General features: G+C 39.0%; 1 protein-coding gene across 2 annotated transcripts in view; it reads left to right on the top strand.

Moving 5' to 3' along the window:
* LOC137484730 (septin-2) overlaps positions 1-12,762 on the top strand; it is a 35,111-nt gene extending 22,349 nt beyond the window's left edge. The window contains exons 12-13 of one of the 2 annotated variants that reach the window (XM_068208831.1): positions 5,289-5,382; positions 11,955-12,762. In XM_068208831.1, coding sequence (XP_068064932.1) covers positions 5,289-5,357 — 69 coding nt within the window. In that variant the 3' untranslated portion in view covers positions 5,358-5,382; positions 11,955-12,762. Of the gene's footprint in view, positions 1-5,288; positions 5,383-11,951 lie in introns of both variants that reach the window. The other variant, XM_068208832.1, reaches the window with a different exon arrangement.

The following is a 12,762-nucleotide window of genomic DNA, read 5'->3' as shown; positions in this document are numbered from 1 at the left end:
CTGCCTCCCATTTACAGGGGCATGTGCAAAGCAACAGGAGCACATCAGCTGATAGCCAGCAGTACTGAATGCTTCAAAAAAGTCAAGAGCATTTTTTGAAAATATTGTTTGTTTTTCTGTTTTTGCTTAATGATTCCAAGCAGACAAGCAGACTTAAAGAATTTGAGTCATAGCTGTTTCTCCTGTTATTTGAGCTATGTAAATTGTACATGGCTAGTAGTTAAGTAGAATCTTGGGTATCCTTGTAGAACTATTTGTTTTAAGACCTATGTCTGAAAAAAGTTTCTTATAAATAAATATTTTCCCTGGAAACTGTTGATATGACAGGCACTATATATATATATTCTATTTATGCATTGACATAGAGTGGTCAAAATAGACCAGTATATAAATATGTCATGTGTCTTTTATGTAACATGGCTTAAAGGGATGAAATATTGAATTTCTCAGGGGACAGTCCTTGAAAGTTTCCTCTGGGGCTAATCATCTCTGAATAATTGCTGCTGAAGTTGCAGGGGATTAGGTTAGAACTTGAAAAAACAAATGCATTTTTAACTTCTGCATTCTATTGTTCCAAAGAGATCAAGAGGCTTTGCTGAATCTTCTGTAGATAAGCTGGTATGACATCCCTTCATCTCCAAATCATCCCTAAGGTTCAGACTGGGAAAAATCTGTGGAGGAAAGAGGCACAGAGGAAATGGGCTTGCATTCCATGGCCTTCACAGAGAAAACAAATATCCATTTCCCCTCCTGTTCTGCATTCCCATCAGTAACGGTGCTTGATGTTCTATTTACAGTTTTGTGAGGTTTATATAACCTTGGAAGGAATGAATGTTTGAACTAGTGCCAGGATCATCTTTATCAAGGCATCACTTTTGCTAAATCGTCTTTTAGTATGCCAAAGTATGTGGTCCCAGTTCAGCCAATTTAGCCAATTTGTGATTGCTAATCTGTCATTTTGGATTTATTGCCTAGTCTCATTGTGCTTTTGCTCATTTGCAAGTGATGATCTGTTTTTTTTAGAGCTGGAAAATGAAAATAGGCATAAAGATATTCTTGTTCCTTACTGTAAATATGATGCAGAACAGATTATTTTGATGTTGTAATGTAAGTGGGCACAAACTTAAAGTTTGTTGTTTTGTGCCACATTTTTCTTACTCTGAAGATGTCTTGTCAATAAAAACCTTTGAAGGTTTTGACAGGTAGTACTTCCAGAAAAAGTTAGGGCTGTGATTTACATGAAAACAGCAATGAATAGACTCCTCTGGGTTTCTCTATTGAGGTACCCTGACACTTTGGGCAAATCGTTCCAGGCTTCTGTTTCCAGTGGAGTTGGTCAGCAGTGGGCTGTATATAGCAGAATGAACACAGTGTTGAACTTGTTTTCTCTCTGTCCATCCACTTTCTGAACGTGTGTGACCCTTGGCAGATGAGATAAAGAGCCCTGGGTTAGTGTGGGAGTCAGGAGTGGGGGCAGCAGTGGGGCTGCCAGGCTGGGGGCCAGCAGTGGCCCTGTGGGGATTGAGGATGGGACCGATGTGTGCAGGTAACTGCCTGCTGCTGCTGGGGTTTGGGAAAGCATTGTCTTGAGAGATAAGGGGCAAACTTCCATGGGAAGAGACAGCATGACTGCTGATGAAAGCCTGCAGACCTGAGGGAAATAAAAACAGGTCTAAAGTTTAATTTTTTATGGGGTGTTACTGCCCAGTGCGTGGGGGCAGAATGCTTCAGCCTTGCCATGTGAAGTGTGCAGTCTTAGTCCTGGAGAACTTCCTAAGAAGAAAACCCCAATTAGCAATGGGAATCTCTGGGGAATTATAATGCAAAAGTTTGGTGCCTTTTTTTTTTTTTTTTCTTTGAACAACTGCTTTTTTTGTTGTTGTTGTTTTTAGCTGTTTTTTGAAGGAACAGTTCCTTCACTGTTTTGAAGGAACAGTGCATGCACAGCTCAGTGGCTGTGACCTGAGTGACTTCTGCTCTTTGTGAACGTGTCCTGTGGAAGGCATTTATCTTAAAGGTAGCCCCATTTCTGAATTATCAGGAATATTTTTCCGGTGTTCAGTTAACAAAATTACTTGTGTTCTTTGGTATTGGGAGTATTTTTAATCAAAAGAACTCTTACGGGAACATTCACTAGAAAATCCACTGTCTGCAGTTTTCCATCTTCCCTGTTCTTGTAGCATCTTCACTTATGCCTTTCTTATGTAAAGGCATGGGCAGGAATAATCAGACTTGGTAGAGGGGAAACGTATCAGTGGGAAGTAAATACTGTTAATTTCTTAATATTTCTCCTCCTGTGATACCTGCATATTGGTCACTGAGAAGCTGTTCATGTTGTTTAAACAGGAATAGTGTCTGCTGGTATTGTATGAAATTCTGTGGGTACAGCAGAGCTGTGTGTCTGTGGTTTCTGTTAAGGGTGTGGAGGCTATTAACCAGATGTATGGTTCACTTTTAACTCTGTAACCTTAGCTCTCATTTTAAATGTTTGTTTCCTTTCTGATTTGCTGCAGTAGTTACATGATCGTTTGAACTAAATTGTAGACCTAAGTAAACTAAGGGGCATTTATACCAAGGTTATGTTTATTCTTTTGCCTTTTGTTATCTGAGAATTCACAGGAATTATTTGTTTTAACAGATTTCCAAACATTGTTTCCTAGCTTCCTTCCACTCCTGATGTGCATTGGCCCTATGCTGTCATGTTGTAGCATCCGTTCTTTAGGGGATGAACACAAATATGTCAATGCTGCTCTTGCAAGTGAGAGGACTCTGCTGAGCAAGATCAGAGTCATTTTCTGCCCTTGTTGCTTGCAGTCCCCAACAGCAAAGGGAATGTAGATGTTGACATGACATCAATTTAAGTCTTTGGTGTGATTCTTTTATATTCTCCTTTATTAAGAGCAGAGGGGTTTTTTTGTCTATTCAGTAGGTCCAGTAAGGTGACCATGAGCTGGTTTTGTTTGTAGTGTAATGTGGAGGAACAGGTCTTGTGTCCTGTCCTCTACTCAAAGAGGAATTTTTGAAGAGACTGGCATGGTTACACCTTGAGCATAATAGAGCTTGATTCCCTTTTCTTAATTTTCAAACAATGTGCCTCATTTTTTTTACAGGCCTTTGCCTGAAAGGTTTTCTACTGAATTATTCTAAACTAGCTTCAGAAACTTGCCATTCCTTGCCTAATGGAAAAGACTGAGACTTCACCACTAGGTCTCAAAAACACCACATGAGGATGGAAAAGGAAAATCTTTTACACTCTTAACGTTAGAGCAGAGTAGGTTTCCTTGGGCTTTTGTGCTACCTTATCTTTGTGTCATATGCAGCATCTGATTTATTTTGTGCTATGGGCCTATTTTTATCAGTTGAAGTTAAGAAAATGCATTTCTCAATTCTGTATTTAAGTCTTAAAATAAAATGTTGGCTATTAGCAGAATTCTGCATTTGAGCAATCACCATAATATGTGTGCAGCACTATCTCCCCCTGTGATTACTGAATGGTTTCTATTTTGGGAATGTTTCATGGCTCAGCTTGGAGTGCTCTTGGGAAAGCTCAAGTAGGAGAGCTTACAAAAAGCTAGTTTTATTCTGATGGTAGATCTGCAGAGAGGAAGTTCAAAAGACCAGGTGTCTTACATATTTACAAGTTGATCTTTGAAGCTTTTCTTTTTTCTTGGATCATGAAATCAATGCAGTACACATTTGGGGAACTTTCTTCTTCTTTTTCCTCCTTCCTGCAACATTATGCCATCTTCTTGATCAGAAGCTTTTTAAGTACTGAGCAGAAAGATGCAGATGGGTTTATAATAATCCTCACAGACTTAGCTGTATTTCATGCTGTTCCTGTGCGAATCTCCTTTTGTCAGAGGGCATTTCTGCAGCAGTCACAGGAACCTGAATTAGCCTCTCCTGAACCCTGTGCTGCTGCAGCAAGAGGATAAGTACATAAGCCAGCCAGTTTTAAGCAAGCTCTGGCTGTGCTGCAATCTTTTTTACTCTTTAGTTAATCTTCTGTTTCTTACTCTTTCCTAAATCTGTATCTAAGTGCAGGCAAGAAAAAGTGCAAGCACCTGCAGTTAGTTTTTCTTGTTCTGTGATGTTTCTTTCAGTTTGTTGGATTTTTTTAAACAAAATAGAACAACAGCTCAACACCACATTCATATATTCTAGCATTTGTCTCAGGTTCTTTTGTATTGAACCTGGTGGAGTAACAAGTATCACAATAGTTAGTGTGATTTACTGGATGAAAATCGAGTATAATTGTTCAGACAGAGTTTTTCTCAGTTAGTTTCCCCCCTGAAAATAAATGAAAGCACTTCTCTACATAAATTAAAAAAGAAGATAAATTGCTATACAAGGCTCAGATTTGTACATGATCTCTGGTTTGAGGTGGACTCATAGGTTATACAGTGTGCGTGGAAATAGCAGCCCATTTCCTTCCCACTTTGTAAAATGGGGCTCTTGTATGTGGAGCTTCCCCACCTGCATTTGGAAGGAAGTACCCAGTCATTTGTAAAGCAAATTGGAGGTATTTGCATATATACTTTGAAAATCCATATCAGTGTTGTTTCTTCTGTCTTAGGAACATTTGTTCTGATTAATATTTTCTTTTTTTTTTTAGAAAAAACAACCAGCAACAAAGCATTATATATAAGTGGCCTTTTATGAAATGGAAACCAGCTTTTAAGTGCTATAAGAAAATGCCTTAAGAAAACAGTTTTTTCCAGGAAAAGTAATTGTTTAGATGTAAAAAATATTGGTGCTTAATATGTTTAGTCTGACGTTCCAAATTTTATAAACATCTTTCTAGTTCTCTTTTGAAATAGTTTTTAAATCTTGCTTGCATGTTTGGCTGTTACTGCTGCTAAAATTTTGCAGAGTTCTCTGATAGTCACAGGATGAGTGTTCCTACATGATCGGATGCTTTGAGCACCTCTGTCACAACAAAGCTGCTACACTCAGGTGTAGCTCTGTGCACACCTAAAGAACATGCTTTCCTTATTATGTGTTAAATGTTGATTCATAGGTCTGCAAGCATAGCTGGCTTCAAAAGATTTGGATTCTATTGCTTAATTTTCCTTATAAGTATTCTTACAAATCCTTTCTGAAAGTTAGATGTACTGAACTGAAGAATATGAGATGGAGAAAACCAAAGTATTCACTTATGTGAATTTTTGTGAAGAGAAAAATAGGATCTGTATTCTACCATGGGGGGAAAAAATGTTTTAAGGTTTCCTGGATTTTTGGGCTTCTCATGAAATTGTTGTGAACACTGGGGTGTCTTTCTCTTCCAGCTGCGCCGCATGCAGGAGATGATTGCCCAGATGCAAGCCCAGATGAGGATGAAGCCTGGTGATGACTAAGGTGCTTAGCATCTGGATGCATCAGGTATTACTTTTCTGACTTGTTTTCACCTCTTACATAAGATTTTGGCAATGATTATTGTTAATTTTGCACTTTGGCCTTGCATTTACTGTACTTAATAGGAAAAACTGATGTCATGAGTAGACTAGAAAAGTTATATGCCAGTGTTATCTTCCAACTGTTTTTAAGACCTGTAAATCCTTCTCTTCAGTGCCTTACTTTTGGATCATCAGGCTTTGCTTCTGTTAGCACAAGCTGGTCAGAAAGTTAATTTGATATGTAAACAAAAGAGAGTGTTTTGGGGTATGTAGGCTGCTGAGTTTTTAACAGTTTTCTCAAAGGGCCAGACAGAATTTTGTTCAGGTGTACTGAATACAGACTCCCTTGATATGTGTGATGTATTAGGGGAGATCAGAGTGAGTGAAGAAAAAAATTCCTGTAGCACATACTCATTCTTTCTTCTGGTAGAATTTTTCTTTTAAATGCAAGAACAAAAAATGGAAGGATATGAGAAGTCTGGTTGCTTAATACTTCAGTTTAATACTCCGGTTGTGATTGCTGGTCTTGTGGAATGTAAAGCTTGAATAAAATGGATTATATTATCCCTTATGACCTTGAGTCAGCTGCCAACATTCCAAGCCTAAAATAAGGAGATTTTTTGTTGCCTTTATTTGAACCTTTATTCTTCCTGTTTACATAAAAAGAAGAAAAAAATAATTAAGAAATAAACTTATTCATTGGATTCTCACTTAAGCAGAAGTTCATGGTTTTACTGGTATGGGCGCAGTTATCTTTGAGTGAAGTACTTAAGGGGAAAATAGTAATTCAGTCCCAGGTTTGTTACTGTCACAGTTTCAACTGTTGCGGATGGAGGAGTCTTCACATCATGTCTTCCAACTTCCATTCTAAGATATGTTTTCCCAGAGTTGGGAATCTAAACACTGAGGATAATTTTGTGGCTGACCACACGGTGTTTGTGAAAGCAGTGTCTGACAGAAAGCTCTCATTCCCTGGCCAGGAGCTGGTCATTTTGCAGCCTGTTCAATATTGTTAAATACTATAGTCTGAATTGAAGGTTCCAAGTTTTCACCGTGACTTTGTTGTCATGTGGCCAAATTCTTACCACTTGTAGAAATGGTTATTTGGTGTAGGAAAACTTTTTTAGTGTAAATTTCTGTTACTATTTTTTGCTAAGGAGCTCAGTTCTTTGAAGGAGTTAGAAATCATGTTTAATCACATGGCACTTTCAAACTGATACTCAGTAAGAAAAACACACCATAAATCTACCCCTGTCCACAGTTGTTGTTGGCTGGGCAGAGGATGGCAAGGGGTACAATTATATTCAGATTTCTTTCCTCAGTTCCTAGGTGCTGCCTTTGCTGTGAAATCAGTGTCTGAGGGCTGATGGGATGTAGTATTCCCACTGATGGTTAGCCAGAAATGGCCCCAGGTCCCCTGTGTTTCACAGCTTCTGACAATACTGGATATGGTCTTTATAAAAAGGAACTGGAGCATGGTTTGTCCCTGGCTGAATTTGCAGCCATGGCTACGTAAGTAAACAGAGTTCTGAGCATGCTCATGTCTGTCCAAGGGAAATGTTCTTCTGTAGATACCTCACACTGCTAATCTGGGGTGCAGCTTAGACCACTCTCGATGTTAAGCAGGAGATTTTGCAGATTTAACTGAGTGTTCCCATGATCTTGTTGTGATTTGAACTAAATCTTGAGGTGAAGTTAATTGTGCTGAAATACTTGAGTATGGATGATTTTGAGAAGGATTTGAATGAGATCCTCATACATGGAGGTCCTGCTGTTACTTTGGAATATGCTAAGCTACATGTCTGCAGCTGCTGTGAAAATCATGTTTAACAGATTGCTTTCAGGAAAGACTTTTGAACTTCTGGTTTTGTTACCCTTGAGAGAGAGAGTGAAAGATAGATTGATTTTTTATTGTTACCCAGTATGCAGTCAGAAGTGCAGATGCAGTCTTCCTAAACCAGGATGTTGCTGTATGATCCTGGCAGCATGTGGAAGGGAATCCTCATCCAGAGCTTAGCCTTAGGGAAGTTTCCCTCATGCATGTTAACTGATTTTGCAACTTAGGAGGAGTGAGGAGTTCAACCTCCACCGTTCCCATCAGATTTATTTGCCGTATTTTATTGAAATCACTATTTCTGGAGAAGCCAGGAAACTTGTAATTAACACAGTGGTTAACAGAGCCAAACTGCCAACAAATTTAAATGTAGTTGGTATTAATCTTTTTGTTCTATCACAGTTTATCTTGAACATCTCTTAGGTTCTAGTTTTACAAGAACTTAAAAGGATCACTGAAAGCACAGTCTCTCCTCCCATTGCTCTTTTGCACCCTTACTTTGTGCTGAGAAAAATATGTGACTTTATAAACAGAGAGTTTATGTAAAAATTAATATTTTCACTCTTATTTTGGATACATATTTAATTTTTGTGTTTTCTTCAAAAGTCTCTTAAAATATTTTCCCCTTCATAAAGCACAGTTTTCAGGTATTTTGGGAAAAGTGGGGTGTGGTATGGTATGAAGACCTTTATAGTTAAGAGCTGGAGAATAAACAGTAGGGTAATGAAAGGTGTTAATATCCAAATATGTGAAATACCCACTTCTGATTTCAGTTGTATTTTGGAGTGGGGAGGAGGTTGCTGAATGCTTTGGAGTTTTCTAGGAGGAGTATTGCATAATGATTAAAAAGTGCTAAACTCAAATTCTTGTTGAAAAGACTGACAAGTCTGTGTTACCAGAAAGTGCTACACAGATGGGATGACTGGGAATAGGGCCATCTTTAAAGATGTTATGGAAGGAGCAAAGAGAGAGTTCACTTCAAGCAGTTTCCTTTACTTTCAAGGCTGGAGTAAGAGAAGAATAAGGGGAGTGACAAAGACAAAAATTAGGTGCAGGAAATACATTCAAAGTTTTCAAAGAGGACAGACAGATTTTGTGCTGTGGAGAAGTAGAATCCTGAAAGAGAATGAAGATGAATGCTGGTGGAGACTTGGTTAGAGGTAGGAAAGGAAGATGATTTTGGCACACTGGTCATTCCTGTTTCCAGCTGCAGTTTCAGACAAAAGCCTGTGAGAACAGATTGTGGTGATTAAGATCTTTTGAGTGCAGCCCTGACAAAGGTTTGTTGACCTACACTTTTGTCTCTTTCCTCTAAACATTTAATAGCTTCTGTATGCAGCTAGTGCAGGTGGAGCAGGCAATGAGAGCACAGCTAGACACCAGAATATTCTTAGAATAAGCAGTAACAATTTTTTTACCTTGACTTTTGATATACTCCCCTTGCTAATCTTTCTCGGATTTGTTTTTTTTCTTGTAAAACACAAGACAGTGCAATAAAGTGTAGGAATTTCTTGGTTCTTATAATTGACAGTTCACATAAAGGATTGAAGAGAAAGATGGAAGGGTGGAACAAGGTAGCAAAACCTAAAACATGTTTATTGGGGTGCTCAAATATGAAATGCTTTTGAAATAAGCCTGAAGTAACTCCAATAGCATATTTACTAGTTTCTGAACTTGTCCATCTCAGATGAGCAATTATTATGAAAAGCTGGAATAATTGTACCAAGTGAAATGGTTATTGGTGGATGTTTCTTCCCTTTCCTTCTCTGCTTCTCAAAGTGTATATCTTTGCAATCTGTTTTCCTCTTGTTATTCTTACAAATCTGATTTGTCTGTCTTCACTCAGTTTCAAGATCATACTGGGACAAATCAGTAACAGAAACCAGGCTGTGGAATGCTAATACAGCCATCTGGAAATGTAGTTATAGTTAGGGAAATATGTTCAGACAAAAAAGAAACCCAAGCATCTTGCACTTAAAATATCTGTAGGATGTTGAAAATTCTTTTAGTATAGCTTGTGATTTCCACAAGTATTTTAAAGCCTCCTGAGCACATTAACTGGTTCTTGATAAGAACAGTGCTAAAGACACCAAACAGCTCCTTTTTTCTACCAATGAATTGACATCATTTAACAGAACAACACAAAGCACTGTCATAGCAACCAGCCTTCTAAAACGATGCTGCTGAATGCTGAATTGATCTGATGAGAAATGTCATTTGAGGAAGTAGAGATGATGTTGTAGTTTTTTGGCAGCTGAAATTGAGAGCCTAGGGAATGTGAAGCTTGGGCAAATTTGTAGTATTTGTAACAATTGCCTGGCACTGCCAGTGGATGTTTCTCTGGCTAGAAACTAGAGCAGGAGGGTGCTGTCAGTGTCCAGCTCTCCTCAGCTCTTCTGACTGTGGAGTTGTTCAACAAGCCCCGCATTAATGGGCTGGCACAAGTTTTTCCACCTTTAGAGAACAGACTTCTATTGGAAATTGTATGGTAACATGGGGACCCTGGAAATGTCAGGGCCACTTTTTCCTAAAGAAACAGAGGAACATTTATGATAGTTTTGAAGCTTGGATCCTGGTATGTGGATGTGACTCTGTGGTTATCACCCCTACTGACATATTTAACTGATGAGCATTGGTAATCAGTTTAAAGGCCAATTTTGTTACTTCCTGTGAACTTGGCTGATGATGTTTGCTGTGGGGAAGTCTGAGGTCTTGCTACAGAGTAGCAAAGGAAAGGGAACAAACTTGAAGCAGTAAAGTCAACAGAGGGTGACTGAAGCACCAGAAAACCAAAATGTTTGGGGTGTGGTGATGAACTGAGTCAAACAAAACCTACAGCAGAGCACTGGTGTCATCCAGTACTCCTCTGCCTTTTGGAAAGATGCCATTTCTCAAAGCTCTTGCTGATGATGGGACCCTCAAAGGACTGTAGTTATCATAAAATGGGAGCTATTTGAAGAAAAGAATTGAGGTGGGTGAGGAAATGTAGCTGCTTATCAAGCAAATTTCTTTCATTTGGAGTTCAGAAGTGAACAGAGGTACCAAGTCACTTCGCATTGTAGTGGTGTTCTTGGAAGAGCTGAGAGGTAGACAAACCCATTTCCTTTACAAGGTCTTCAAAATCTTCAAAAATACAAGATTCTGAGCTATGTGACCACTGGATCAGGGTTCAGGTGTATGTAGTACTTGCTAGTTATGCTGCTTACTGAGAGAGTTTTATTTTAATGGCACACTGGAGAAATATCCTCTTTGTTCAATGATGGTATGAACTCACGTTGCCGATGGAGGCATTTGTTAACTCTGTGTTGGTGAAATGAGCATGGGGGACTGTAAGGTTGGTCTAGTAAAGCTAGAGGTCAGACTTTTCAAGAATAGTATTAACCTAACTGTGTCATAAAATATTGCCTTACAAGGTGAGGAAGAAAGAGCAGTGAAATGAATCCACGTTAAAAGTACACAAACACAATTTGCCCAAGTGTGTTCTATGGCTTATAAAATGTGGGTATCGTGTAGCTAATGCTGCTAACATCAATGCACAGCTGAGCTTAGAACCCAAGCCTTCATGTTTATTGGAAATTCCAGTCTTTTTGTGAGTCTGAAACAAGTTACAGTTTCTTCTTGAGGTATCTTCTGTAACAGATTAGAGTTGGGCAGGCAGTGGCAGAAACCAAGTTTCTCTTTCAAACTCAAAGCAGCAGTGTAGCAAACAGGTTGAGTTTGAATTTGAGTATTGAAATTGCTTCTCAGTTTATGGGCTCTGGCTTTAAAGCCTTATTGCTAGCTTGCTTTAGTTGTTATTAGAAGTGAAGGGCTCCTTAAAATGAGAAGGAATTGTGTATTGAACAGAACTCCACAGTGAGAAAGGCAAAGAGCAAAGCAGGTTGCTCTTTATCCCCACTCTAGTCTGGGTGAGTGTTACAGTGTATTTTACAAATAAGTTGGCACAATAGTGTTTTCTAGGATATTTCTATTTTCTCCATCCAGATGAGCATTTAGATTAAACTGACTTTTTCTATAAGGAATGAGTATTTTTGGGACTGGAGAATTTGAGGTGTATTCCCTGAGTTCCAAATCTGACACAACTTCTTAAGCAGGATCCAACTTTCAGGGAAAGCTGGGATTCTGCTTTCTTTGTAGCAGCCTTTTTGATTGGCAAGTAACTGTAGAAATATCCAAAACTGATAGTTATTTTTGAAATTACAGACCAGTATCCTTTTTTTTTTCCCAGCCACGGGAACACTGCTGTATGAATGCTTGAAAAAATGTCTGCTTTCCTGTTTTACCTTAATAGTGTTGGTGCATGATGTCAAGCTTGCTGTCTACTGCTAGCCCTGTTTAGCTGAATGGTTTGTTTCCCTCAGCAGCAATAATGCTTCACAGAACAGGCCAAGGTCGATGTGTTGTGTGCAGGACTGTTGAGAGGAGCTGTAACGCTCTCCTTGTGTTCTTGCAGGCTGAGGAGAGGTATGGCTGCCTAAGAAACTATGTAGCTAAAAATAAGTTCTCATTTAGCAGCTCTTATTGGACATTTGTGATAAATACTTGGGACCAAACTGCTCAGCTGATCTGGTTGTAATGCCGGTGCCTGTGCTGCAGGAACTGAAACTCCCCGTTCCCTGGATTATGCTGCTTTGCTCGGAGGGGTTCTGACTGCCCCCAGTGCTCTGACAGTGCCGAGAGTTTGTCCTTTCTAATGCTCTGTTTTCCACTTTTGTTCCCAGCAGCATACGGTTCTCTAAGTGGATGGGTGCTCTCTTTTCTTTGCCCGAGTGGTAACGTTCCAATGCAAAAGTTGGATGCCACAGACCAGGACCTGCGTTAAAACAAACACAAAGTCTGAAGATCGTGTTGTAAAACTGCTTGGTTTATTGTAGCTTATATAATCAATGTTATTCAACTTAGAGTGTATCTTTTTTGATTCCTTTCGTAACACTGTCTTCATACTTACCCATGTGGTTTTATTATCCTTCCTATACCTTTTTATTCAGAAACTGCCAAGAGTACACTGTTTGGACTAGTCATTGTGGTGGGTTTAAGGAATTAATCATTTATCTGCTAGTTTGTTCTGAACAGTTTCATGGATAATACTAAGCCTTTGTGGCCTGTTTATGGTAAACCTATGTGTGTTTGCACAGTATTTTAACTTTCACCTGCCATTTTAGGTTATTATGTATCGTATCAGTTTTTCAGAACTTCCTCTGTGCTTTTGTTGCTTTTGAAGCTTCATCTCTGGTGATTTGCATTTGTGTGATGTATGAGAAAATGTACGAAACGCTGATGATTCGCCAGTGATTGGAAAAAGCTGACTTTCCTAAATCGCCGTGCCTTACCACACCATAAACACTCCACACACCAACAACTCGTGTGGATGCCTCTGGAGGTTTGGCTTCAGGTCTCAAGAATTGATGGCAAAAATTTGTCACAGGCATTTCTATCTGTCAGCTGAGCGATAGCATGTACTGATTTTTTATATATACCATAGCACTACTTTTCATTGAAGTTTTGTAATAAATTGTATGAATGTGGAAAACG

The sequence above is a fragment of the Anomalospiza imberbis genome, chromosome 18 (genome assembly GCF_031753505.1).
Source record: "Anomalospiza imberbis isolate Cuckoo-Finch-1a 21T00152 chromosome 18, ASM3175350v1, whole genome shotgun sequence".
In the NCBI taxonomy this organism is placed as follows: domain Eukaryota; kingdom Metazoa; phylum Chordata; class Aves; order Passeriformes; family Viduidae; genus Anomalospiza; species Anomalospiza imberbis.
This window is presented reverse-complemented; position numbering and strand designations above follow the sequence as displayed.